Below are 19,659 nucleotides of genomic sequence, written 5' to 3' on the forward strand. Positions count from 1 at the left end.
CACTAATGGGGAAGAATATAAACTAAATACGCAGTAATTCAGGGTTGAATGCCAAGGTACCCTGCAAAAATCCTGGTAAAATTTGTAAGCCTTGGGTAAACCTCAACTTTCCGCCTGTTTAATTTTGCATTTTCCCCTTTTCATTCCGTCATACACAGTGATTCTAGAGGAGGTTTCACACTGACTAAAATGCATTAGCAGAAAGAATTCTTGGTACTTCCACTTTTCTATTGTACTTCGCAGAATTAAGATATTTAAAATAATGGATATATGAAAAAATGGATAGAAAAAATACTTGGTATCTACCTTGCAGTGTTGTAGTACATGCACTCGTACTCATTCTCATACTCATACTAGTACTCAAGTACATGTACATTTTTTGGTAGTTGAATTCGTACTCATGAAAATGTATTTGTACTACTCGCACTAGTTAGAAAAAAATTATAAGCACTCATAGTCATAGCAAAGTACTCGTACTCATGGAAATGTACTCAAAAGTGAAGACTTTAAAAACAATGTACATTTGTACAAACTCATGTTTTCAGGATTTACGTTACATCAGAATACAAATATGTTGTTCAATTCTGTTTGAACCCTGTATGACTGGGATAATGCTGTGCAAACCCGACCCGAAACCGACCCGACCCCCAACTGACTTTGATTCGGATCGTGTCGGTTTTTCCATCATTTCCCGAACCGGAAATAAGCCCCAAAAAAACAACCCCAAAGCAGTTCAAAAATTCAAGAGGTGTAATGTTATTATAGAATTACTGTGCCCAGTACGACCAACGTCAACCCGCCGCGCAATTGTGCATGTGGTTTGCGGTCTATCACGCACAATGTTTATAACATGTAGGTCACCTTATGAGTCTTCATCGTACCGTACAATATGATTCAGTTATTGAAAGATGATGATTTTCACGCGATGCAGGTAAGTTCAGGCACAAAAAGCGGACACAGTTGCCCAAACCAGATATTTTGGGTTTTTTAGGTCGGTTCCGGTTCGGGTCGATTTTTCCTTGAATTTTTGTCTGGTCTGGTCGGGTCAGACTTTGGGAGTTCAGATTGGTATCGTTTCAGATTTGGTTTATATCTATAATGTCTGGGTGGGTTTGACCTGATCAACCCGACTCGATGCACAACATTACTCTGCACCTATACAGCAGATTGTTTATCCATCTAACTTTGCCAGATCCTTCAAACTCCACGAGGAGGTTTGGTGATTTTGCAGGATTGAGGAAGCAAGAGCCCCTACATAATAACTGCACCGAGAGCTTGATTCCTTCAAAGTGAACAGACAAAGAAAGTACCATTTGGTGGTGATGCGCACAGTGAATTTGGATGATTTAAGAAGGTTATTTGAAAATGCCGGAGTTTGTAGGGTTAACGAAAAAAACAACACCACTCGGTATTGTTGCACCCCACAGCGTCCAGCTGGTGCTGTGTCCATGTTTGGCACCCTGGACCCGCTAGCCGCCAAGCGAGCATCCGGGCACCATGATGATGAAGAGGAGGAAGGACATTACGATAAACCAACCCCTCCACCGGTAGCCAAGAAAGAACCCAAGCCTGCACCGCAGAAGACAGGAGGGATGTTTGATGAGGAAGACGGAGACCTGTTTGCTGAGAATGCCAAGAGGTATGGAACCAACCCCAGCCCTGATTTCACTGCTTTATAAAACCACAAATTTTGCACTTAAGTTTTTCCACATCCTGTACCCTAAGATAGATATTTACAATTAGTTATATGATACTGGGCAGCTTTTTTTTGTTCCTTTTCATTTCAATTCAATGTGTGCTTTCGGATGTCTCAAATGAGGGATTCAAGTTTGTTTAAGACCACTTAGAGTCTGGGGGCTGATAATTACCCGAGCCGGAGGCGAGGGTAATTATCAGCACCCAGACTCTAAGTGGTCTTAAACAGAGTGATAAATACCGACGGAGCACATATTTATTCCCATTCATAAATACCTTTTCGGTAAAAAATAATCATATAATTCGTTCAAAACATCCCGATTTTGTTCAACAAATTCACTTTATGCTTTTTGAAACATCCCTCTTGCAAAATAATGGAGTGTTCAGCTGACGAGTAAGATGTAAACAACCCTTTTATGGAGATTGACGCGCGCGTAGCATGTTCTGCGCGATGTCGCGCAGAACGCACCTGGCGCGTTGCGTATTGAATTTAGAACTATAAAATTCTGACTCCCTGGTAGTGTTGCGCATGCCTGTGAGGATTGTGAACGTTCAACCAATGAAACGATAAGAGGCACTGGATTTTTAGGAGTCCACATTTTATTGGGTCACTGGAAAAGTGTTTAAGACCAGCAAGCCATGTCTTTATCATCCGTTTAAGACCGGCCACGTGACGGGCTCTCGACCAATAGGAATGCGTAAACTGTCTGAGGTATTTATGAATATTTATTTCATACTCTGCTCTGTAGTAATCGCTGTGTTGTTATGATTTCACCCCATCCCTTTCCATGCAGTCAACCTGCCCCCAGCAAGTCTAAACCTCCCCTGTTTGGTGATTCAGAGGGTGAGGAAGACGCACTGTTTGCTGACAAGGAGAACATCAAAGTCCCCCCAGCTGCAAAGACTGCGCCTGCGAGCAAGGTGATTCTTTTTAATACAATATCGAGCAGTTGTTTTACTGAGTAACCAAAGTTGTAATCGAGTCAAACACAGCTCAATCACAATCAACCTATCGCGGTAGAGTCCCGTCAACGCAGCTTGTGAAATGTTATCCAATTCATGACTATACAAATGGACGCAGAACGCGCAAAATCTGAGACAAACAAAACTTAACGTACAAAATTCCATAGGCTGGTCTAAGGGGCGTGGCTAACTCGCAAATGGCGATAGGTCAATTAGATTACAAGTAAGAGGAAACGAACCCTGACAAACAAATAAACTTTGTGCACAAGTACCCCCTCAGTGGTAAGAAAGGGAGAGTTGGGGGAGACATTTGGAAGGGACATTCAAGCACAGTGATGACGACGACGCCTGATGATCACTGAAAGACGCTGTGACTTTGTGCACATTCAGAAAAAAATGAGTTGTTCTTACTTCGTGAGATACATGTGCAAATCAGTAGGCGCATGCAGTGTATCCGTCCACTGGGTTCTCAAAATTGTTAAAAAAAAAACCTCCTTTTTGGCACAGTTTATTTGAATAGCTTTTTACTTGACTTGAGACTAGAGACTTGTGATTTTTCTTGTAATTTGCTTGTGATACACTTGTGATTATGAGTGTACAACTCTCATGGTTCCCATGTTTTGATCTCTTAGGCAACCTCTGTATCTAGATATCAGTTCTTTCTTCATGCGGTTGTCCTTTTGGAGTTGTTTGAATATTTGAAATTAGAATATTTGAATATTTACATGTTGTTCAACCAATCGCAGCCTGACATCTCTTAGCCAACCTCTGTATCGAGATATCAATTCTTTCTTTATGCGTTGTCCTTTTGAAGTTGTTTGAATATTTCAATATTGGAAATTTGAATATTTGAATATTTACATGTTGTTCAACCAATCGCAGCCTGACATGAAGAAGAAGGCGTCCGGTGGTCTGTTTGACGACATCGAGGGTGACGGGGATGATGACCTGTTTGGAGCGACCTCTAAACCAAAAGAAACGTAAGCTAATTGTTTGAGGTCCATTTTTGTTTCCTGTCCCTGTTACATCTGACATCAATGATGTTATACATTTGATGCACTCCTTAATGCAGTCATCCTCCAAGAGTGATTATGAATAGCAAACAACCTAAAACAGTACTCAACAAATAAAAAAAATGTTTGAAGTCTACTGATACTTGAATGGCAAACTACAAAGTGCCAAGGTATCAGGGACATGCTTTGGATCCTGAGTGTTTAAATTGACCCTTTTGTAAATGTGTTTTCTTTGCTAGGACTAAGAAGAAGCCAGTTGGAGGTGTGGCACTGTTTGGAGATGCAGACATGTTCAGCACGTCACCCAAGGCAGAAGAGCCAGAACCAGCTCCTGTTAAGGTCTGATTTCTAATCACTTTATTTTGGTTTTTTTTTTTGGGGGGGGGGTTTGCTGATGAAAATCTGTGATGAAAATGGAACAAGAGTAGGCTTGTCAAGTCAAAAGTCTCAGTTTTAAGTCTTTGGCGATATTGTCAAGCCGGACCTGAAAATCTAAGTTTATGGCGTTATTTATACTTGGTGATTCGGTCATGTTGGTCAGTCAGTGACTCAGTCAGTCAGAGTACAGTAGACTGAAGGTCCAACAAAAATGAAAATTCAAAGGCAATGAAAATATGTACAGCAGTCTTTCCATTTTGAAGCTCTCTTTCGGATTTTCTGTTGTTCGTGAATGGGCTGTTCTCAACTCGGCATGCTCACATGTAGAGAGAGTCATTCTTGCCCGATAACATGTAACATTACATGCTATTGACTTGAACTGGAAGTAATCCCATTGGAACATAACACAATGTTCAGAATCGTGTAACACTCATGTTTTGTTATGGATTTCTCCAGAAGCGAGACAAGACTCCCAAATCCAGAACAACCCTGAGTCTGTTTGACGATGAGGAGCAGGACGATCAGCTCTTTGGTGGTGCAGCAGAGGCCAATAGCGATGGACCAGTAAGAACACAACTCATTACAATAATGCACATTTTAAGTTAAATGTCACTTTCTGTTTTAGTAGTTTTTGTAGACTTTGTCCAAAGTGACAGCGCATTTTTCAGACTACTTATCCCACTACTGATTCAGCAAACTTGGAAAAAGAGTTTTTTGGCCTTTGTTTTGAAATCAATGGTGCTTGGTCATCCGTAACTGAAGAGATGCAAATAAGGTATCCATGGAATGCTAATGAATCATCCTTTAAGATTACGCCACTTTAAAAGTGTTTAAGCTCATAACTTTCACAAACTACCCGTTATTGTTAGATTCCTTCTTTTTTTTACTACGTCCTGTATAGGACCTTTTATTGCTAAATGTACGTACGTTTTGTCAACTACAGGTTGTGCCCAGAGTCCAAAAACCAAAGAATTATCCTGATTTAAGAATCTGATATGATTACAATATTTCTGAAGTTTCTTCATTTCGTTGTTTTCATCAGGTGACAAGGCACCGAACTAAGAGCAAGAGTGTGTTTGATGACGAGGATGTTCTCTTCAACATCAAGGAAGAAGCGCCCCCTGTTGACCTGTTCGGGTCAACCAGCCCCGTCTCGGCTACCAAGGTAAGAAAGAAACCAAATTTTTTTTTTCCCAGAAACTTTCTCCTTTTCTGTCTGTCTTCCTTTCTGAAAGAAATCACACCATTTTTTTTCAACTTTTAGTCTAAAATTGACAATATTTTGTCAGATTTTTTGTGCCGACATTAAGTTTTGGGAAGAGCCAAAGTGTCAATGGTGGAAGATTTCCAGGATTTCTCAGTCAAAGAGAGAATGATTGATAATTCCCATGAGCTTCAAGATTTGTTAACTTCATCAGCTAGGCAGTGCTATTGTAGTTTGAAAAGTGGAATAAAATTTTACCAAACTCACACCAATAATTCAGATTCCTTTTATTTAGTAATGGATGCAGGGAAATGTAATTACAAGGGGACTTGTCATAAACTAGCCCTACCACTACTGATTATGACAGAATTTATTATTTTCAAATAATTGATCAAGTAATTAGTATCAATTTAATTATGGCTGGGTGTTTGTAGATTTTCGTGCACATGTTATTAACCACACAATGTGACACTGCCACTGGCAATTTGTGCAGACTTGCAGAAGTTTCATTTGTCATGACTTTTTCTGTGAGACAAATTTTAGTAGTCTTGAGGAAACCATGTTGGTGTTCTTCATCGAAAACAAGTCAAATGCACTTATTTCACAAAATGTTAAGGTTTTCAAAAGTGTCACATGACTTGGTTAGATTATGACAAGCTCCCTTAACTTAATTTGCATCTTAAAGTGGAAAGATTGTTGAGTTTTACTTGTCAAAGAGCTGTCCGAGGTTCATCATAGCTTTATGAATAGGGATATTAAACTTCTCTTGTGCCCACTAAAACATCAGCCCGATTCAAACCTCGATAAGCCGCGCTCTGCCTCCGGGGCCTCCAAGAGCCTCTTCAGCGACGAGGACGAGGACGATCTCTTCGCCAAGGCCACGCCCAAGCCGGCCTCCAAGGCCCCGCCCGCCAAGAAGGCAGAGCCCGCAACCAAGCCCAGGGCCAGTTCCAAGGTGGATCTGTTTGGCGATGACGATGATGATGATGAAGATTTATTCGGGGGAGGCAGGACCAAACCCCCGCCCCTTGAGGTCAAGGCCAAACCGGCCACGCCCGAGGTCAAAGCAAAACCGGCCACGCCTGAGGTCAAGGCCAAACCGGCCACGCCCGAGGTCAAGGCAAAACCAGCCACGCCGGAAGTCAAAGCAAAGCCGGCGAAGAACAAGGAGGCTGTGGATACTGGTGATGTCCCTGCCCACAGTGACCCCTTGTTAGGGGATCAAGTAAGTCTCTCTCATTCAGCAGTAAGAATTTATTTTCCTAGAAGCATGGCTTGAGGTTATTGGCCTATATCTGTTAATGTTTTAATTTCTCTTGTTTATCATATCATTCTGGTTACCCTGTCTGCTTTTCTGTCCGTCTGTCTTTTGTTTCCTACCTTTCCAATGTGCGAGCTTTCCTTTGACAGAAGGTAAGATAATGAGGAAAAACACTTTCTTTTTTAAGTGGGAAACAAAATTTATTTCAAATTAATATGTTTGGCAATCTGTGTTAGTGGTTGCCAATCCATCTTGGTCACCCACTAGTCCCTGCATTGCCCCAAACCACCTTGCTTAGTACCATCACCACCGCCAACAACTACCCTATAACTTTATATGCATTCATCAGGATATGAATACAATATAGTACAATGTAATGCAACTTGCTAATTGGTTAACGTTTTTGATGGAATTTCATACATAAAGGGCCTAACTACCAGAGTTGTTTGATTTAAATCATTTGATGTACAATCGGAAAACTAACGTTTAACCGAAATAGCAGTTCAAAAGATGGCAAATTGTCTTCCATAGTGGGTTTTTCACCCTGTTGAATATGACAATCAAAACCTTTTTTGATAACAGATACAAAGACAAACATAAAAATTAAAACAAAAAAAGATTAAAATAAAAATCTATTCTTAGATAAATGTATCTGATTTCAATGTAAAAAATCATAAGTTTTCCAATCAAATGTATTGGAATCCTGAAGAATTGGGGAATAAATAACGGACTGCGCCATTAAACCTGGCCCACTACGTACTTGGGGAAACAATACATGCACCTCGTCAATGCCACACTGTATGTAGCAATGATGTGCGTCAAACGCGCGTTCAGACCTTTGTGCACGTATGTCCGACATCAATCAAGGCTGTGATTGGTCAACATCATTGGAGGGGGGGGGGGCCTAAATGGATCGGTCTGTTATCTGGAAATGATTAAACATTGTTATTTATACTCGCATCATCATCAGTTGTTAATAGCATGCCATTCATTCTGTTTCAGTCACCTCCCCCCGCTGCCACTAAACCCAAGAAGCCGGCCGGCGCGGTCTCCATGTTCGGGGGCTCTGACCCCTCAGCAATCACCAGACAGCTCTCCTCCGAGTACAGCAAGGAGGAAAAGAAGGAGGAAGAAGAGCCCAAGACGCAGGATAAGGTAGGCCAGGAAGAACCGGAGGATCAAGGCTCGGAAGAAACAAGTATCTGGTTATAAATACAGTGATTTGCGACTCCCTCTGGCCTCAAATTACATTAAATTTTGGATTTTGCCTAAGGTAAACGATAAAGTAGGCCTGGAAATATCAGAAGACCAAGGTTACAAACAAACTGTTAGCTGTGTACAAAACGATTAAAATAAATACTTTTTGACTCTGATCCTGACGCAAAATGGCAGTGAAATATTGTCCATTCTTGATACTCAAAACGTACCTTGTGTGGAACATGCTTATTTGGCTACTAACTGTTCAAGCATCGTTTTCCAGTAATTTGTACATTTGCGTGTACATCACTGTGGAAGACATGGTTTTGAATTGCATGGAACAATCTGTATGTACAACAAATATACCCATAGTTTCACTCATTCAGTCGTGTACCCAGAATGTCCCTGGCTATGTCACATAACCCCCCAAAAAATCTGTGTATGGAATGTGGGTTCAGGATTTTTCAGTTTTTTAAATATTTGCTTTAAACCAAAAAGATCTGAAATTGCGTCAAAAAGCATTCATTGAAAACCCTGTCATCTTTAATAATGAGCCCGTAACACTCTTTGATGTGAAAAGAAGCACAAAAACATTTCATGGTCATTCTGGGAAGAATCTTAAAATAGGAAAAAAAGAAAGTAGCGAATTGTTGATGTGGTAATCTAGATGCATGACTGTAGCTATGTGTAGTAACACGAGTTGAAAGTAGTCATTGTTACCATTTTAAAATTTCCCTGTACAGGGTGAGCATGGTGAGTAGAAAAAAAAAAACCCAAATGTCAGGACCATTGTTTTAGTGAAGTTCTGCATGTAACACTTTCAAAATCTAAGATATGAAAGCCCAATTCATAAGCTTTCTTTTAGTACAAGACTTATTCAAATTACTCATGTACTTTTCAAGTTACGGAGTTTTAAACACAACCGCCGTTTTAAGGTTCTGTCCACGGATCACAAAAAAGTTCAGTTTTCTTTCAGCAAAACGAAAACAAATCACATAAGAATGTGTGTGAATTGTTTTCGTTTTGCTGAAAGAACACATACCTTTTTTTGTGATCCGTGGACAGAACTTTAAAACGGTGTTTTCCTGGATATCTAGCTACTTGTTCATTCGTGATTTTACCCAAGATAAGATAAATGCATGTGTGTATGATTGCCTCCCACTTCCAAAAACAAACAGCGCAACCGTACGCCAAGTGCGAGTTCCATTTCGGAGAACATCAGCCCCAAGCCGTTTTCGGCAGCGTCTTCCAATAAGCCAGCCTCTGTCATCCGCTCAGTCAAACCCCCCTTGGCTAAGGCTGGGGGAAAGAGAATTAGCATGTTACAGGTTGGACCATTTTCATTTCCAATATTATCCTTTTGTTTCTGCTTTCATTTTTCTGAGCTAGCAGCAGTTCCTATTCTTTGCTCTCTCTCATTTCATGAGATTCCTCTTTCTTAGAACGGGCTTAATTACAATTTGTCTTACATGTGCCATTCTTGGTGTAACATTGCTAATGCTAGGTTCACACATTCCTGAATTATTGCCACAAACACCCCGATCTATCCCGAATAAACATTCTTGATGGCAGCGGAAGAAATTAACACTGATTCCCTGTTTGTAAAAATAATCAAGAACTAGGTACGAATTGGAAGCTGAATCAGACCGAACCAAGCCGAATGATTGTGAGTTAGTACAGAATAATACCGAATTGTTGTCAAGAATAACATACGAATAACTCAAGAATTATCCAGAATGACCCAGACTTATGCGGATTTGGTGTATTCGTAAGTTATTCCTATAATATTTGTACATTCATAATGATTCGGCATGATTCTGGACTGTTAACACCAAAAATAATTCTACGACACTTGTAAGAATGCTGTAAGAATATCCACAATGCCGTAAGAATATCCAGAATGCCGTAAGAATATCCAGAATTAGTTATGAATATAGCAAGAATGAATCAAGAATTGAGATTGGTTCCCGAATCACCCCGACAATTTTGAACATGTCCAAAATTGTTGGGGCGCTTCCTGATCTTTAACGATCTTTCACCGAACTAACAGAATCATTCCTAGGCAGCCAAGAACCATTCCCAGATTTACTCAAAGAGTTGCTACTTGCGGTGATTCGGCTTAAAAATCGGGAATGTGTGAACCTAGCATAAATTTGTTGCTCTTTTTATTGAAGTACTGTTTTGCTAATGCATTCCTTTCTAGTTTCCGTTCTTTGTTGAGTCATGAAATTGAAGGTTCCTCTCTCTCTTGAGTCACAAAATTCAAGTAAACTCAGTGTTGCCAAGTTCAAGATTTTGTTATTCGTGGGAGTCTTCCTGGTTTACTAATGGGTACAGAAGTTGAATAAGGATTGTTTTTCTTTTGATAGATGACCCCAGGCCATTTCAACTTATTCCAGTTTACCACTGGTTTACTTCATTACTAGCAGATCTCATGCTAGTTGACCTATTGCTAACCCCAAGCCATTTCAACTTATTCCAGTTTACCACTGGTTTACTTCATTACTAGCAGATCTCATGCTAGTTGACCTATTGCTAACCCCAAGCCATTTCAACTTATTCCAGTTTACCACTGGTTTACTTCATTACTAGCAGATCTCATGCTAGTTGACCTATTGCTAACCCCAAGCCATATCAACTTATTCCAGTTTACCACTGGTTTACTTCATTACTAGCAGATCTCATGCTAGTTGACCTATTGCTAACCCCAAGCCATTTCAACTTATTCCAGTTTACCACTGGTTTACTTCATTACTAGCAGATCTCATGCTAGTTGACCTATTGCTAACCCCAAGCCATTTCAACTTATTCCAGTTTACCACTGGCTGACTTTATTACTAGCAGATCTCATGCTAGTTGACCTATTGCTAACCCCAAGCCATTTCAACTTATTCCAGTTTACCACTGGTTTACTTCATTACTAGCAGATCTCGTGCTAGTTGACCTGTTGCTAGTTGAAGTTCATTCTAGTTGACCTTTAGTTATATAACCTGCTTACTAGAAGACATTGTGCTAATTGTGAGGTGTTCTGGCAGAATGGGACAGAACTGGGCAGAGGTCGAAAGGAGGGTTTGCAGGTATTAAAAATCAACATTTCAAAAATAGTAAAAAGTTTCGAGTTTTTGTAGTAGTGAAAATGAAGAATTCCATGTTTTTTTCCCTTAAAACACTTATATTCCATGACCTTTATACTATTGCTTTGAAATATGTATATTAAAAAAATTCCAATCAGCCCCATACGTTTTTTTTTTTGCATTTTCTCCACCACAGCCTGTGCCCGTTTCCGTCTCATTTTGCCAAAACGCCTCACAATAAAACTCATGCTTGTATAGACCGTTCGTGTATGTATTACACTTTACATTGCTTTGGTAGTTTTTCTTCTCCCGTTTAGCACATCTTTGCTTGTTTCGTTGTAACTCCAAACCATGTGTATGCACCTTTGCAATGCTTATCTACCATATCACCATGCACAGTTAGCTGATGGTTGTAGCAACATGAAATTCATTGTTTTTGTATCATCTGTTTTGATAAAGTTGTTGTAAAATTGCATCCCATGTTTTGTAAAGGACCATTCCAGTTACAAGAAATATTGGGGCATTGATGTTTGTTACAATTGTTTGGTTAACCCGCAATGGGTTGCTAGCGCACAAAGCGCTCGCCTCTCATGTATGTGGCTCGGGTTTGATTCCTGGCTCGAACCATGTGGGAGTAGGGTTGTTCAGTGATTCTCTCCTGTGCCACGTGGGGTTTTTTGGGGGCTCTCCGGTTTTCCTCCCTCTGCAAAAATAATCAGTACTTCGATCTCTGGCTGTGCTCCGTGGTCAGACATGGGTCATATGACGGTAGCCTAAGGCACCTTTACATGCCTTTGGCTTGACCATGTTGTAGCCGCGCCCTTCGCAGTTCAGCTTCTCAGCTGCGAGTAAGGATGATTAACTCCACAAAATAAAATTCATAAAAAAGGACCCATTTTTTTTTTTTTTGTGGCTTGAAACTGGAATGATCCTTCATATCTGCTGACATATTTGATCCATTAAACCTGCTATCATATTACATTCTGAGGATTTCAAGGGCAGAAGTCATGATGCAAACTTTTTAATTTCCAAAATATACCATCGGTCATTTTGATTCCGTGCAAAAGAGGGGTCTACAGAGTTCACCTTTAATGTTAGCATGGCGATTACAAGTATAGACTGCAAACATTGCAAAATGCTCCAGGCAAATAATACACATTTTGTACATGTACTTGCGAGATGAAAAGTGCACATAGTAATGTTTGCTATGACTTATGCCTCTGAAATTTTTATTTAAAACTTTGCACCGTACTGTTGCTTGTTAAATTTTGAAAACAGTCAAAAAAGGTTGCTGAAATCTGGTTGATTATGTTCAGGGTAACCTCCATTCTTATACTTCAACCATCTTGTAGTTATTGGTTTCTCACTGCACATCTCTGCACTGCTAGATAACTTTGACTGTTTATCGTCCAAACTTTTTACCCTTGCCTTTTTTTTGCAGGGAAGCTAAGCTAAACTAATTCTTTAGGTGGCTAGTTGGTTCAATTTCACGTAGACTGTAATGCAATAGACCAAAGATTTCAGCCCCACCCCATGATGGTGTTACCAATCACAACCTTGAGTAAAGTCCAACATGCACGCATGCTCACATGATGCGCGCATGCTCACATGATGCGCGCATGCTCACATGATGCGCGCATGCTCACATGATGCGCGCGGCTTGAATACACAGTGTGGCATTGAAGAGACATAGTATCGTTGCCCAAAGTGTGCAGTGGGCAGTGTGCAGTAGGTGGGGCTTACTGAATCAGTCTATTAATGCTCCCTTAAGTTTTTTTTTGTATATTGTAAAGCTCTTAGCAATGTATAGTACAGGTAGTTCAGTTAAGAATCAATGTATGTACTTGATTAGATCACATTTTCTTGTCTTAGTTAACCTGTCTAATCATTGCAACTTGTGGTTCATGGGATTATCTGTCACTTTCTCATATTTTCGCCTGAATAGGTAACTCTTCCCACTCACAAGCACTCCACAGGCAAATTCTTACTCTTGTGTCATCTTACTCTCTGTACTGCATGCCTAATCTCCGTGTAAAAGTTTAGGTGAAAACTTTTTCACTTTTCTGTTTCATCCCGTAACAGTTTTCTAACTTCCATGACACATTAATGTACCATTGATCATCGTGCATGCTTTTTAAAAACATTGTAGAACGTAATGTGCGATAAAGTTGAATGTGTTGTGCTTAACCCAAAGTCATCTCTTTGTTGGATTCCCGTACGTTTAGGTTTTTTTCTTGTTGTGTACATTTTTTGTCTACACCCAGTTACTGCCGTCCACCATTCAAGTGCAAGGCCTGATGCCGATGGGGAGGGCCCCCTCTTCGCACCCCGCCCTTAAGCCCAAATTATCCAGCACAGCCACCCAGACACCCCCACCTAGGCCCCGTGTGCCTCCTGTCAGATCTCTGTCGCCTCATGCTCGGCCCCTGTCACCGCCACCCAAGCATTTATATCCAAAAGCTACATATAGACCCCATTCCCCTCCCACCAGGCCTTTGTCACCTGCAACCAGACCCTTGTCCCCGTCAACTAGACCCCTGTCACCCCCCAGCAGGCCTCTTTCTCCCACTGCTAGACCACTCTCGCCACCCACTCGCTCATTGTCACCCCCAACACGGCCTCTGTCACCCCCTCCTAGGCTCGTATCCCCAGTAGACAAACCCCCATCTCTTCCTCTAAGATCCCTATCTCCACAATCCAGACCTCTGTCACCTCTTCACTCTGTCTCTCCACTCCACCGACCTGGGTCAATACTGCGACCAATATCCCCACCTCCTCCTCAAACCAGTCATGGGAAGTTGGAAATAATCCTACCCAGGGCAGTAAAAAAATGTCTCAAAATCATCGACCACAGAGGTGCAAAGAAAGCAAAACATGCTCAGGGAAAACAAAAAGGAGTCTCTAATGAGAGCAGTGATATAGAAAAGGCCTCCAAAGCACCTAGTGATTGTTGTGAACAGGTACTCAAACAGCACAGAATCAACAGGAACAACAACAGCCCAACAAGCCCAGACAAGATGCGTAGCAGACATCCATCCGATCCCAGCAGCATTAAGAAGAAGCAGCACTCAAGATTGAAGTTCAGTCCCAGTGACGCCCTATTCACAGTCAGCTCAAAGGCAATGTCATTGACACCGAGACTGTTTCACAGAGAAGGGGACAAACCCAAGTGCCTTCCCCTGACCCCAGAAGAAGCACGACCTCCACCACAACGACCCTCAGCACCCCCACCAAGGGCTCCTCCACCTCCCCTTATTCCTGATTCGTGTGATTCAGCATCTGACTCTGCCTCGGCACATGACAGCAGTAGTCAGCTTAGCCAAGACGATTATGACTTACGCACCTCAGTACTACCTGATCTACCAATTCACACCTGGTCACCCAGAAGGGCCCCTCCTAATCCTCTTCAGAGGTTTGAAGCTGTCAATGGCCAGTGCTTTGACCCTCCGCACAAACCTGACAAGCCTCCCTTGAGCCCCCTTCTGGTATTTTCTACCAATCTGTCTGTCAAAACGTCAAGGATCAGCCCATGTTCTTCCCCCTCACCTCCTCGGTCTCCCGTTCGGTTTCCCTATAATGCCTCTCCAAGACTTCCAGGACGAAGGCATATCCATCCTCCTCCTGAAGACTCTCCTCCCGAGTTGCCAAGAAGACATAATCATCACCCTTTACCCAATCCTCCCTTGTATGATTACCAGGAGAGACCAGTTCACCCAAGCTCATCCGTTTCTGAACTATCCAATGGAACGAATGGACTCCAAATGCCATCATTGCCACTGTGTAGAAGGATGCTGCCACCAATACCAGCCGGTGAGCCATACCACTGTAGAGAAACTTCAGCAGACTTTGCCTTTTCCCTGTATGAGCAAAGAACCAATCAAAACCCGTTACCAGGTATGAATGGCATAAGGGACCAATCGCCAAAGCGACAAATCGATTCAGCATTCAGAAACAAATCAAGACATATCAGGTTCACACCGGGTCAAGGAGACATGAATCATGCTGACTGCCTGAGAGCCTCTCCCAAACCTGGCTTTGCTTCCGCGCACAAATCTTCCTCACCATTTCTGGCTACAAAGCCCCTGCCACCAATCCCACTCTCTGATGTCTCCCATCGTCCAAATCGAAAAAATATCCATCATTCTACCAAACCTCTCCCGCCGATCCCTTCTTCCACTCAGAGTCATAACACTGGGCATCCTGTCCGTGACTCATCATCCCCAACGCCTCGCCTTAATAGGGTAAAGCCATTACCTGCCATCCCACAGAGTGACTCGAGCATTGCAAAGGCATCATCATCAAAATCCAGAATGGCCTCAGACTGTGCCCCATTGAAGTATCAAGAAACCTCGCACCAGCGGCACAAACCATTACCTGACATACCTCACTGTGTATCGCTCAGGTCCAAGAACTTAAACGAGGACTCTGATGTAAAACCTGTGGCATCTGTACCGAGGCTTCCTCCTAAAACCCAATTGTTTGCATCAAAGTCACAACAGGTGACTTCCGGATTTCACAAGAAGGACAACATCCGGCATCCATTGGATGAATTGGACAGCTGTCCTGTTGAATCCAAATACACCCTGGATAATCATGACCCTCAACGAGGGCCCAGGCTCAGAAAACATTCCAGAAACAGCTCCAGGTTTGTCCGACCACCTTCTGGGGATTCGGAACTTTTGCGGAAGATGGAGAAACGGAAAGCAGCTATCGAATTGTCCATCTCAAAGGCATCCATGGAGAAGAAGAACCGCCTTAAATTAAAAGCACTAAGTGAAAACAGCCAGACTGGTTCTCAGATGGAAAGTAAAATTGATCTAAGCAGAAAACAAAGGCAGAAAGATGATCCAGAACTGCCCCCTAAAAGGCACATTCAAAATACTGCATTTTTTCAGTACCCAGACACAAATTGTGACTCCCAGAAGCCTTTCAAACCAGTGGTTGATGAAAATGATCATTTCTTGCCTATACAGCATTCTCCTGATTCAGACGCCATGAAGGACACAGATTCAGAACCAGATACCTCCTTATGTTTGGACTCTTCAATCCCTCGGGCTCCACCTCCTCCCCCTCCACCAGAGCCTCCACCTCTTCCACCTAGAGAGACCACCCGACCTCCGACACTTCCTCCAAGGAAATCCCAAGACGTTTTTGCCAAAAATAGAATGCAAAGTACAGACACAGATTCTATTCAGACCAGTCGCACTACAAGTGGTAGCAGGATTCGGACAAAAACCCCTCCATCACCGCTACCGAGACCGGACATTATTTCCCAGAGAAAGAGAAGTGACCAGAGAATCACGTCACCATTGCTCAGAAACTTTTCCTCTGGCATTCACTGTCAAAGATTTGGCTCTACCGATTCAAGTCCATGTCAAAGTCCTTCCCGAGTGGAGCCTTCATCAGGTCAATCTGAACTGATGGCAGTGTTGGAGAAGAAGAGGGCAGAGATTGAATCTGATGGCTCTCGGCATTCCTCCATCTCCTCCATTCACTCCAACAGCAGCAGATCAAGATTTTCTCCACCAGTAAGATCCCCAAACAGTTACAAATTTGGTATTATCCAGTCAGTGCCAGCAGGTGAGTCGGAGCTTATGTCCAAGCTAGCAAGGAAAAGAGAAGCTATCGAGAGAGCACCTTCCTCTGATCCCTGCCCTTCTTTAGCTCGAGAGAATCAAACCTCTGGGCCAAGGCAAACTCCAAGTCATGGGCAGGAGGCTTCTAAAGAACAATCCGAGTTGATGCAAAAGCTAGCGAGGAAAAGGACACAAGCTGAATCTAAACCTGTACTGACAGCTGACTCTAACTGTGCGTCACAGGGAAGGCACATCAAAAAAGAAAGGTCAAGGAACCCCGGCTATTCACAGGAACCTTCCAGTGAACAATCCGAGTTGATGCAAAAGCTGGCCAGGAAAAAGGTGGAAGCGGAATCAAGTGGATCAGTAAACAGACATTTAGAAGCAGGAATGCCAAGGGAAAACTGTTTGCCTTTGGTGAAAAATCCTGAGCGTAGAAGAAACCCAAGCAGTTCTCATCAACCCTCCAGTGAGCAATCTGAACTGATGGCAAAACTGGAACGGAAAAGAAAACAAGCAGAATCTATTCCCTCACCATCGAGATCTAACGGGAAGGAAAGTGATACTTTCAAGGATCACCAGAAAGAGAGGGAGCCATTTCCACCAATCAAAATTCCAGAGCAGACGAGAAATCCACGCTACACCCAGCAAAATGTGAACGATCAGTCAGAGTTGATGAAGAAACTGGAAAGAAAACGTGCCGAAGCAGACACGGGGATTGTGTCATCAAGGCAAGAACACAACAGCTCTCCAACAACAAAGCTGCCGCCTTTTGTACCTCCTAAGGGTTCAAGAAATAGAAAGAACCATCCCCTTTGTCTTTCCCCCACAGAAATGCCGTCAGATATTTTCCCGAGGCAAGGGGATGTCGCGTCTACAAAAAACAGTGTTCAAAATGATTCCCTTAATGGACCAAGACATCTCACCAAAGGTAGCCTACAGGATACATTATCAGGAACCGATGACTTGTTCAAGTTTGAGGATGGGAAATCAGAAATTGACCAGGACTTCCAGCAGAACAAACCCATTCAAAAAAGTTCAAGTATACCTTTCCCAGAAATGTCTTCATTGTCTACCCTGCCCTGGAGGCCCTCCAAAAAAGTACAACGTGTGAACTTCTCGCCACAAAACTCCTTCGACAAACAACGGAAGAGAGACTCAGGTAGTGGAGGTAAGGAGAGTGAAATCCCCAAGGTGCCCTTGAGACCTAAAAATGTTCGCAGGGAGATGTCGAGGGGATCCCAGGAATTCCAGAAACTCAAACGCTGTTCTTCAGGAAAACAAACTAATTGCAAGCGGATGAGTGAGTCTCTAGATCAGGTACAGACTAATGATGACTCTCGCCTTGGGAACGCAGAAAATGAAGCTCCTAAAGTGCCAAGGGGATTCAAAAAAGTAAAGAAAGTGCCATCCAAGGGAGCTCAGGATGTCCAGAAGTACAGGCACTCCCCTTCAGTGCCAGGCTCCAAAATTGTTAATCCAGGAACCCTGAGAAATAGCAAGCTGATGAACCGATCGCAGGATTCTTGTCCTGGTGAAAGCACTGAATATGATGTCCCGAAGGTACCCAGGAAAACAAGGAACTCGCGGAAGGCACCCTCCAGGGGATCTTACGATTTCCAGAAACTCAAAGCCTCCCCCTCTGCTCCAGCATCCAAAGTGGCCAGTCCCAGGACCCTCACCAGCAGCAAGCTGATGAACCGATCCGCCGACAAAATAGTTTACAAGGCTGACCAGAGTAAGCCTGGTCCGGCAGTCCTTAGGTCAAAGGTGAGGCGGAAACCAAGCGAGAAGCGTGAGAAGCCCCCTGGTGGTGTCCACCTTAGGAGGAGACCCTCAGGAAAAAAGTTGGCCTCAAAGAGGGTTTCTCTCAAAGTCAACCGGAATTCCAAAACCCTGTCACCCTCTCTGCCCCAGGACAGCCACTCCAGGGCCCCCTGTGCACCTAAGACTCTCCCCAAACCGAGCACCGCCAAGAGAATCCAGGCAGCGTGGTTGCTGGGCTCAGCGGTTAGTGGTGGCAACAACACTTCCTCCTCACCGCCGAGGGTGCACAAAAGTCCTAATGAAAGCACGGTCCGCAAACTTCAGGTGTGGTTGATGCACGTTCAGCAAAATGTTGGCATGGGAATGGTGAATGCTGCTCTTGGATCCCTGGATTATAAACCCAAAGAATTCACTTTATCAGTGTTGACAAGCTATGTCTCAAAATGGGGCTGGGTGTTAAATTACCTAACTTTTGAAGAATTTTCTGAACACGTCCTCGTGGAGGTGAAATTTGAGTTTTAAAATGTGCGTTGATCTGCATGACCTGTGTGTTGCATTGCAAAGGGTTGAGGACAGTAGGAGAGTAACTTTTACTTTGTGCAAGTGCTTGCAATTTTGTTTTGTGCATGTGAAAAAAAATATTATAACACAGTTGTATTTAAAGAAAAATTTTGATCAGTTTCCAAATGTCATTTTACAAATCAAGTTTTTGAATTTGTAATTTGGAGTTAAAATAATAAAATGCAAGATATTACACAGGAAAAAGTGTGGGGTAGGTTGCAGGTTGGACAGGATTGCTGTTTCAGTATAAAGGGTGAACATGATGGCGGATGAAAGATTCTTAAATGCCCTTCTTTAGTTTCACATGTTTTGTAGTACCACACTTCGTTCAGCAAGTTGTGACAAGCATAACGCAGAATTTGCTTTTTGCTGCTATGGCATAGTGCAGTGCTAGATAGCACAAACAGACAAAAGATATGGGCAGTTGATGACTTGACCAGCGAGTGTACATCTTCAAAGTTAGTTTGTACTTGTATTTTTGTATATTCCGTAATAACATTGCATCAATTATACTGGTAGGAACTGTATGTTGGCTTAACGGCCAACAGGTATTAAGTAAATTGGGGATGTCAACGGATTTTTCTTAAAATTAGAAAACTACAAAGGAAAGTTTTGGTTAAAATCTTTGATCAAAGTGCAACATAAAAGCTAGCTTTTGATTTTAAAGGTGAAAGTTTTATCAAAACTGTCCTCTATATATGCTCAGGGTATTAATACGATTATATATACGTGCATTCATGGCACTAGAATAATGAATAATGTATGCTTCTTGTTACATGTTTGCTTTCATTCTTGCATGTTCTTGAATAACTTGGATTTTTCTTCTTCATTCTCACCTGAATCCTGCTTCCTGCACGCACCCTCAGCATTTTGCCCATAATAACAGCATAACACTTTTTACACCTTGCACATATTTTTGCATATCTCAAATGTATTCTAACTAACGATGTCATCTTTTCTCAAATTCCAG

General features: G+C 42.4%; 2 protein-coding genes across 6 annotated transcripts in view; both read left to right on the forward strand.

The window, feature by feature from the left end:
• LOC119738683 (WASH complex subunit 2-like) overlaps positions 1-19,659 on the forward strand; it is a 66,701-nt gene that overhangs the window by 38,757 nt on the left and 8,285 nt on the right. For 4 of the 5 annotated variants that reach the window (XM_038213603.1, XM_038213601.1, XM_038213604.1 and 1 more), the window contains exons 17-25: positions 1,428-1,639; positions 2,490-2,616; positions 3,541-3,638; positions 3,911-4,010; positions 4,506-4,613; positions 5,092-5,214; positions 6,041-6,478; positions 7,517-7,669; positions 8,890-9,039. In XM_038213603.1, the coding sequence (XP_038069531.1) occupies positions 1,428-1,639; positions 2,490-2,616; positions 3,541-3,638; positions 3,911-4,010; positions 4,506-4,613; positions 5,092-5,214; positions 6,041-6,478; positions 7,517-7,669; positions 8,890-9,039 (1,509 nt within the window). The remainder of the gene's footprint in view (positions 1-1,427; positions 1,640-2,489; positions 2,617-3,540; positions 3,639-3,910; positions 4,011-4,505; positions 4,614-5,091; positions 5,215-6,040; positions 6,479-7,516; positions 7,670-8,889; positions 9,040-19,659) is intronic. The other variant, XM_038213605.1, reaches the window with a different exon arrangement.
• Positions 11,562-19,653, forward strand: LOC119738682 (serine/arginine repetitive matrix protein 2-like). Its single transcript, XM_038213600.1, has one exon. The coding sequence runs from the start codon at positions 13,083-13,085 to the stop codon at positions 18,648-18,650; it is 5,568 nt and encodes a 1,855-aa protein (XP_038069528.1). The 5' UTR covers positions 11,562-13,082; the 3' UTR covers positions 18,651-19,653.

Source organism: Patiria miniata, unplaced genomic scaffold, assembly GCF_015706575.1.
Source record: "Patiria miniata isolate m_02_andy unplaced genomic scaffold, ASM1570657v1 HiC_scaffold_3, whole genome shotgun sequence".
NCBI classification, from domain to species: Eukaryota; Metazoa; Echinodermata; class Asteroidea; order Valvatida; family Asterinidae; genus Patiria; species Patiria miniata.

What these genes read in the sequence shown, in the direction of transcription:
- LOC119738682 (XM_038213600.1), top strand. Translation starts at nt 13,083, where the DNA reads ATGCCGATGGGGAGGGCCCCCTCTTCGCACCCCGCCCTTAAGCCCAAA.